This window comes from Neophocaena asiaeorientalis, unplaced genomic scaffold, assembly GCF_003031525.2.
Source record: "Neophocaena asiaeorientalis asiaeorientalis breed wild unplaced genomic scaffold, Neophocaena_asiaeorientalis_V1.1 scaffold114, whole genome shotgun sequence".
NCBI classification, from domain to species: Eukaryota; Metazoa; Chordata; class Mammalia; order Artiodactyla; family Phocoenidae; genus Neophocaena; species Neophocaena asiaeorientalis.
Genome location: NW_020173116.1, coordinates 5,341,358 through 5,350,815, shown reverse-complemented (window position 1 = coordinate 5,350,815; position 9,458 = coordinate 5,341,358). Strand labels below are relative to the sequence as shown.

General features: G+C 37.1%; 1 protein-coding gene across 3 annotated transcripts in view; it reads left to right on the top strand.

Moving 5' to 3' along the window:
* Positions 1-9,458, top strand: part of ZC3H6 (zinc finger CCCH-type containing 6) — a 52,964-nt gene that overhangs the window by 24,538 nt on the left and 18,968 nt on the right. For all 3 annotated transcript variants that reach the window (XM_024743980.1, XM_024743979.1, XM_024743981.1), the window contains exons 3-4: positions 2,254-2,376; positions 8,185-8,437. In XM_024743980.1, coding sequence (XP_024599748.1) covers positions 2,254-2,376; positions 8,185-8,437 — 376 coding nt within the window. The remainder of the gene's footprint in view (positions 1-2,253; positions 2,377-8,184; positions 8,438-9,458) is intronic.

Here is a 9,458-nt window from a genome sequence, read left to right as displayed (position 1 = left end):
TAAAGGGGTCACTAAATGGCTATCCTGTTAATTAGTTCTTGACTATGTCTTTTGCCCTCTTTACTCACCACATTGTGGTGTCATGTTTGTTAAGAGTTCTATAGAAAGCATAATCACTGAGACTTGAACTTTATTTATTTTTAAAACATTTATTTATTTGGCTGGGCTGGGTCTTAGTTGTGGCATGCAGGATCTTCTTTGCAGCATGCGGGATCTTTAGTTGTGGCATGCGGACTCTTAGTTGCGTCATGAGGGATCTAGTTCCCCAACCAGGGATCGAACCAGGGTCCCCTGCATTGGGAGCGTGGAGTCTTACCCACTGGACCACCAGGGAAGTCCCTAGACTTGAACTTTAGTACTTACCAACCAAGTGTATTGAAAGAAATAATCCACCAGTGTATTATAGGTAAAATAACAAAATTAAAGGAACACTTTCAAACACCAAACAGATACCAAACAATAACCAAAAAAAAGAAACTCAAAAATTCTGAAATAAAAAAAGTATGCTATCCTTTTCACTTAAAAATTTAATAATTTTTAATTACTCTCTACTATTTCCAGCTATTTTTAATGTAGTCCAATTGCTAATTTGGGGTTAATAATTACTTCTTATTACTGTAGGTGAGCCACATACATATTTTTTTATAATAGCCTTCCTAATGACTTCTTAACGTCTGTGTTCTAGACTCATTTTTGGGGGCTAGCCTGAAGAATCTTCTCCCTTAAACAGAATCTTCTCTTCTCTGATGGCTCTTCCTGAAGCAATGCCTCTGTTTGAACTTCTTCTTAAGCAAGCCTTACCCCTTTAGTGTTCTTCAAGGTAAAGGTTTTCTTTTGAGCCAGAGCTGACTTCTGCTAGTAACAGAGCAAACTTGGCTTTTAAATGGACAATATTTATTTCAAGTCCTAACCAAAAAGATTAGGTAGTTAAGCTTGAAGCATTTCATAGCATAATTATAAAAAGATCTTCATATCACCTATCAGATCAACAAAAGCAGAATTAACAGCACCCCAAAACTAAACCCCAGAACATTTAAGAACAAGGTGGAGGAAAACAGTTTGTCTTCTTAAACCAGCATTTAAGAATGGAGTAGAAGAAAACAGATCCTTCTACTGTAAAAGTTATCAAGAGGTCAATTTAGTTCAGCACATTTTTACTGAGTTTGTTCTAGTCTTAGATGCTGGGAATGCAAGCATGATAAAATACAGAGTCCGTGTCTTTGTTGATAAGAACTTCAAAAAAATTTTTTAAAGAGGGTGCTCAACCTGGGAAGGTAATTATTTTGGCTAGATGGAGGATATTTCGTGATTTTTTTTTTGAAATTGCATTCATACTTGAAAAAGCTTATTCTTGATATTTGTCAATCACTGTCAATTACTTGTGGTTTGCATTTCATCTTTGTTCAATTTTGTGGGTTGGATTTATGTTATATTTATAATTTGGAATGTTTTGATATCTTTTAGATTTAGGGTACTTATGCAATAGATTAAGAACTCTAAAGCTGTTTTAGGTAAAAATAAATTACTTCATACTCTATTCATGTTCTAGGACTCTTTTTGGTGATGAGGAACCAATTTTATTTCCTTTAAGATTAACTTAGGGGCTTCCCTGGTGGTGCAGTGGTTAAGAATCCGCCTACCAATGCAGGGGACGCTAGTTCGAGCCCTGGTCCAGGAAGGTCCCACATGCCACGGAGCTACTAAGCCCGTGCGCCACAACTACTGAGCCTGCGCTCTAGAGCCCGCGAGCCACAACTACTGAGCCCACATGCCACAGCTACTGAAGCCCGCGTGCCTAGAGCCCATGCTCCACAACAAGAGAAGCCACCGCAGTGAGAAGCCGTGCACTGCAACGAAGAGTAGCCCCCACTCGCAGCAACTAAAAGCCCACACGCAGCAGTGAACACCCAACGCAGCCAAAGAATTTAAAAATAAAGATTAAATTTAAGATGACTTTAGAGCATAGAGGTGCAGTATTTTCTATTTGAAGTCCTTGGGCCAAAGGGATGATGGGGAAAATGCTGTCATTAAAATCCCTGAAAAAAGAGGAAGATGTACTATTCCTCAGAAAATTTCAGAAGAGTTGGGGTGGAGGTGGTCTTTGGAACAAGAATTTTCCGGTTAATACTTAAGAACCTACTAGGATAATATAATCTGTTGGTTGGCACCTCTGGCTGAAACAAGCTTATCTAGTTACTAGTTAAATTTTCTTCCTTTTGTAAATGTAACATTTTTGGTTTTTCCTTCTTTTAGCATAATTCTCCATCCAGTGATGATAGTTCAGACTACAGCCTTGATTCAGAGGTCGAACATACAGAAAGTTCCCACAGAAAAAGAAGTGGTTTCTACAGGGATTATGACATTCCATTTCCTCAGGTATGCCTTTATTTTTATTGTCATAAAATACACAGAACATAAAATTTACCATTTTAACTATTTCTTTTTCTCTCTCTTTTTCTTTTAAATTGGAGTATAATTGACCTACAACACGGTGTTAGTTCCAGGTGCACAACATAGGATTCAATATTTCTATACATAAAATGATCACCACAATAAGTTTGGTTACCATCTGTCGCCATACAAAGATATTACATTATTGTTAACTGTTCTCCCCATGCTGTATATTTCATCCCTGTGACTCATTTATTTTGCAACTGGAAGTTTGTACCTCTTAATCTCCCTCACCTATTTCATCCCCATTCCCCTCTGGTAACCACTTGTTTGTTCTATCTGTGAATCTGTTCCTGTTTTGTTATGTTTGCACATTTGTTTTGGTTTTTAGATTCCACATATAAGAGAAATAATAGTGATATTTATCTTTCTCTATCTGCCTTATTTCACTTAGCATAATGCCCTCTAAGTCCGTCCTTATTGTCACAAATGGCAAGATTTCATTCTTTTTTATGGCTGAGTAATATTCCATTGTATATATACTGCGTGCATATATATATGTGTATATATATATATATATATACTGCATCTTCTTTATCCATTCATCTGTTAATGGACACTTAGGTTGCTTCCATATCTTGGCTATTATAAACAATGCAGCAGTGAACATAGGGGTGCATATATCTTTTCGAATTAGTGTTTTTATTTTCTCTGGGAAAATACCCCAAAGTGGAATTGCTGGATATTTGGTAGTTCTATTCTTAATATTTTGAGAAACCTCTGTACTGTTTTCCACAGCGGCTGCACCAATTTACATTCCCACCAACAGCGTACAAGTGTTCCCTTTTCTCCACATTTTCACCAACACTTGTTATTTCTTGTCTTTTTGATGATAGCCATTCTGCCAGGTGTGAGGTGATATGTCCTTGTGGGTTTTTGTGGTTTTTTTAAATTAATTACTTATTTTTGGTTGCGTCGGGTCTTTGTTGCTGTGCGCTGGCTTTCTCTAGTTGCAGGGAGCGGGGGCTACTCTTCATTGCGGTGCACGGTGGCTTCTCTTGTTGTGGAGCACAGGTTCTAGGCACACGGGCTTCAGTAGTTGTGGCACGCAGGCTCAGTAGTTGTGGCTTGCGGACTGTACAGCGCAGGCTCAGTAGTTGTGGCGCACGGGCTCCGTTGGTCTGCGGCATGTGGGATCTTCCTGGTTCAGGGCTCAAACCCGTGTCCCCTGCATTGGCAGGCGGGTTCTTAACCACTGTGCTACCAGGGGAGCCCTATCCTTGTGGTTTTGATTTGCATTTCCCTGATGATTAGTGATGCTGAGCATCTTTTCATGTGTCTGTTGGCCATTTGTATGTCTTTGGAAAAATTCACTATTTTCACCATTTTAAAATATACAGTTCAGTGACATTAAGTTTATTTATGTTGTTGTGCAACCATCACTCTGTCCATTTCCAGAACTTTTTCATCTTCCTAAACAGAAGCCATGTACTTATCAAGCAATAATACCTAATTTCCCCCTCCCTCCACTCCTGGTAACCACTATTCTACTTTCCATCTCTATGAATTTGCCTGCTCTAGGTGCTTCATATAGGTGGAATCATGCTGTATTTGTCCTTTTGTGTCTGGCTTATTTCACTTACCATAATTTTTTCAAGGTTCATCTGTGTTGTAGTACGTATCAGAATTTCCTTCCTTTTCAAAGCTGTATAATATTCAATTATATGTATATACCACATTTTGTCGATAGATACTTGCATTGCTTCCACCTTTTGCGCATTGTGAATAATGCCGCTATGAACGTGGGTGTATAGGTATCTCTTTGAGACTCTGCTCTCAATTCTTTGGAGTATAGACCTAGGAGTGGAATTGCTTGATGATATGTTATTTCTACATTTAACTTTCTGAGGAACTACCAACTGTTTCCCACAAAGACTGCACCATTTTACATTTCCACCAACAATGCATGAGATTTTTCTGATTTCTCCACATCCTTGTCAAGCTTGTTATTTTCTGTTTTGTTTTGGATAACAGCCTTCCTAATTGGTGTGAAATGATATCTCACTGTGGTTTTGGGTTACTGCTTTTTTTTTTTTTTTTTGGGTTACTGCTTTTTAAAGAGAAAAATTAAACTTTCAATTTCATTCTTTGCTTTCTGATATTAAAAAAAATATTTTATAAGACATATGCTACAAATTTTAAACCTTTGAAAATAAAGAATACGTCATGTATTTGTCTGTTAGGGCTGCCATAACAACATACCACAGACTGGTGGCTTAAACAGCAGAAATTTATCTTCTCACAGTCTGGAGGCTAGATCTGAGTCCAAGATCGAGGTGCTGGCAGGTTTGGTTTCCTCTGAGGGCCACAAGGGAAGGATCTGTTTAGGTCTTTCTCCTTGGCTTGTAGGTGGTCACCTTCGTGCTGCTTTGTCCTCACATGGTCATTCCTCTGTGCACGTGGACTCCTGGTGTCTCTGTGTGTCCAAATTTCCTCTTATAAGGGCAGCAGTCAAATTGGATCAGGGCCCACCCTAACATCCTCATTTTAACTTAATCACCTCTTTAAAGGCCCTTTCTCTAAACACTGTCATATTTTGAGGTACTGGGGGTTAGGGCTTCAGTATATGAATTTTGTGCCACCTACCTCTTCAAGTGCAAACATTATTTGATGTGTTTTAAACAGAAAAGAATTTAAAACAACATTATCTACTTTATGTCTTCCTTAAATATGTTGCACTGTATGAACAGAATCTTCAATCTGAATATTATTTTGTGCTAGAAAAATCCTGATGCTCTCAGGAGCACTGAGGAGTATTCAGGTCAGCGTGCATGTATCTGAAAAATCCCAGACTCTCTGAGTTCTGGTGGGTGGGTGTCGCTAAGGCTTCCGCTTTTTCCAGACTCTGGACTCCTTTTGTTCCCAAAGATTGAAAGGATAGTCAAAAGTGCTGTTGAACCTTTTCAGATGATTTTTCATGCTGGGCTGATGCTTTCAAAGCAAAAACAGCTCCAAGTACTGCTCACTTCTGGGGATTTTCATCTACTCCATGGGTAACGGTTCAGTAATCCTTCACTAATTTGTTAGCTCTCTGATGTCTACAGTGATCCGAAAAAAACATCTTGTCTATCTTTGCTGCATTTTTTTAGGAGGAGGACTGATCTGAATTAAATTACCTAGTCTGCCATTAGAAGAGAAAGTTCAGGATCATTTCCTTCACATATGGTTTAGTGTTGACTCACTGAGGTTAGAAAGTATATCCTAAAAATCTCATTTAATTAGATAACAAGTATCTACTGTATGACACTTCTACAGTTATAGGCCGACAATAGAATATAGTATTAGCATCTAGCTATTAAATTAGCTATTAAATTAGTACTTAATATATCTCCTTTTTCCTCATCCTTGTTCAGGGTCTCCTGTTCTCTTATTTCATGCTTAGAGTGACAGCCTGTGTAACAGAAATCAAATCTGCCCCCACAGACATTCTAGCAGGTAGATAGCCTAATAATCAATAAGCAAAGTGATTGGAGAAACTATATCCTTCAGTAAAATTTATAGTCTTTTTCATTTCTTTTATCTTTAGGAGGGCTTTTAAAAATACTTGCTAGATCCTTGCTGGTGAGTACATTTTGTTCATTCCAAATGGTGAACATGTGAAGCACGAGGAGATGCTCTCCTAGAGAACTGGGGCTGCTCTGGAACCCCTCATTCATTTAGCGCTTCCTGGAGAGCTTGCACCGCATGGGTGGTGCCCTGATGCAAACACTAAGCACTGCAGCAAGCCACATTAGAGTCTGTCACTGCAGAAGAAGCCCTGAGGTTTGCATAATTAGAGGGCTATTAGGATTATTTGCAGTTGGGAAAACAAGGGAGGGATGGATTGAAAGTTTAGGGATAATTCTGCTTGAAAAAGTAGGAATTATGGAGATTACTTTTGTAAAGGCTGTGAAAAATCAGAGAATTGGATTAATATTAAGACTTAAAGCTTTTGTGAAAAGCATCTAATCTCTAGAGAAAAATTCGTACTCGCCCATTAACAGAGAGTAATCCTTGCTTATTAGGCGTTGAAATATATTTTTGAAGAATGAATGTAATCACATTTTTTATAAAAGGAAATGTAAGTACCACTCAACTAATTAATCTTCAGCTTAATCAAAGCAATTATTTTTTGTTTTATTTTCATAGTGGCTTTTTTTTTAAATGTAAGAAACAGCCTTTTGGCTATAATTGTAAATCCCCTTCTGAATTTCTGAAGTGCTAGACTGAGAACAGTTTATAAACTTTAAAAATGTTGCTTTAAAAAATTTGGAAATCTAATATAATGTCTTCAAAATTTAAAACTGATGAGCTAATTGATTTTCTTGATTGCTTTAGTTATATACTTCTTCTCTATTTTATAATTGCTGAAAAGGACTTAATATTTCTCTGAATTTTACTTTTTTTTGAATTTTATTTTATTGTTATTTTTTATAGAGCAGGTTCTCATTAGTTATCTGTTTTATACATATTAGTGTATATATGTCAATCCCAATCTCCCAGTTCATACCACCACCACCACCACCTGCCCCCCGCGCCCCGCCCCGCATTACCCCCATGGTGTCCATATGTTTGTTCTCTACATCTGTGTCTCTATTTCTGCCCTGCAAACCGGTTCATCTGTACCATTTTTCTGGGTTCCACATATATGAGTTAATATACGATATTTGTTTTTCTCTTTCTGACTTACTTCACTCTGTATGTTCTCTGCATTTTATTAAAAACAGTCTCGTGTTGGTATTCTGCCAGGGCAGTATTTTTATATCACATTTAAAATGTACTAAACTGAAAATGAGTCATGGTCTGACTTTTTCTAGATCCTCAAGCTGTATCTCACGGGCCCAGGTGCTCCGCGGCATGTGGGATCTTCCCGGACCGGGGCACGAACCCGTGTCCCCTGCATCGGCAGGCGGACTCTCAACCACTGCGCCACCAGGGAAGCCCTGTGTGCAATTTTTTTCTTGCTTTCTTATAAAAAAATTGACAATAGATATGATAGAAGTAATAAAAATATTTCAGTAAATAGAGATATACTTGAATACTATCATTAAATGAACTTCTAGGACTACAATGTATTTTTTGTTTTTACATGCTTTAGTAAAAAGCAATAAAATTAATAATGTATAAGTGCAACAAATAGTTTCCAATGAGCAATTTTTTCATTAGATGTTTTTTACTATTAGGGAAATCTCTGTTTTTTCTATTAGACCTCAAATGTAAATATTTTCTTTTTACAAATTTGACTTTACATATAGTTTTTAAATTAAATATAATATGCTTAAACGTGTCATGTGGGAACTTTTGAATCTTAGGAGACTCTATATATTTTCTACCCTTGCTCCAAGCTATTTCACTATTTTATTTTTCTGTTTTCAAAAAGACCTCTTCAGTTTTTTGGAGACGGAATTTCTGTATGACAGTATGGATTTTAAAGTACTCTTACGTGTATAAATATCGAGGCATGGAGCATGAGAAACGTAAGACATGGACATGGAAAACAAAAAGTGAACAAGATACACTCTCCAGCAAAGTTCTATGCACATTACAATGTTTAATAACATCAGAGTAGCGTTTAGCTTATTGAACTTAGTTTTAAATAGTGCCATAGGTAAGTTCTAACCAAGAGGCAGAACTAGTAACTGTCTTTTCCCCTTCTTTCTCCCAACTTTCTGGGGGGAAAAAGATGTCCCGTGTTACTATCAATCCCTGTATATAACTGAAAACTCTTGACAATGGTTGTGCGTTTTCACTTAGCATGGACATATATCAGGAAGCTACATGGCATCAAAGAAGAGTCAACATAACAGAAAATTTAAAAGTAAAGAATATGATGAGCACAGTACCTACAGTGATGACAACTTTGGTACCTACAGTCAGGAAACAGAGGAAGATTTTGCCAGTCGGCTGAAACAATACAGGCAAGCTAAAGAAACCTCAAATACTGCTTTAGGATCATCCTTTCCTAAAGAACCAGGGAAAAAACAAAGATTGAAAGGGCTTCAGCAAGGTAAGTTGGAAATTGTCTGTTTTTTAATATGAGAACCTTATTAAAACAGGTAAATATGAAGTAAAATCTTAAATTTCTTTGCCCTTTCTCATGATCAGCTTATTCCTGTGCTTCCTGAATTCGTTTTTTTTTTTTATTTGTAGACCTTGAGGACAAAAATCTACAAATATTTCAATCTGCATGATATTTTAAAATTTGAATCTAAAAGATTTCTTAATATTTTTAAAGTGTATAAAAATGTAAAACAACTTTCCTGTTAAGTTTTTCCCCTCCCTTCTATATGGTATCAGTATACTGAAAGAAAGAACCTACCTTTTTCAGCTGTCTCTGTTACTCTGGGTTACTTTCTGTTTTAGACCTGTAAGGACAGAATCCTGGGAAGCTATTCTTTTATTAGGCTTTAAAATGTAGTGATCATCTTTGCTATGTAAATGTACTCAGGACTATAGACATTCTTCAGGATCAGAAATAAGAACATAATCTAAAGAAATTTCTGGAGTGATAACCTATTCATCTGCTATATTGAGGTACATCGTCCCTGGAGAGACCAGTACAAGATTGCCATAGAAATTATGAGTCACATCAGGGTCAAATCAGCCTTAAGAACTGTCCAGTCAATATGTCTGCTTCAAGAAAACTGGAGCGAGATGAGGCTGAGGTGAAGTAGTGAGCACCAAGCCCTACGTAACTATCATTTAATTATCATTGAAAAAAGGAATCAGTTACGAGTAAATTTGGTTATTTTTATGGCTTTATTTTTTCTTGATTTCCAAGCAAAATTCCTTTGAAAAATGTGGGTCTAGGCTTTGTTGAACTAAAGAGACAGGAATTTGTCTATGCGTATGCTATTGTAATTAGTAAGTTTGTTCCTGGAGTCCAGACGTAGTGGTGTCAGGGATCATTCCACTTGGGGAATAAGGGGAATGTAGAGACCTTGTTCATCCCTTCCCACCTGGGGTTCTTCCTTTCAAACTCTTTCTGTTTGTTCTGTTAAAGAATTGAGTATTGCATTTTATTTTGA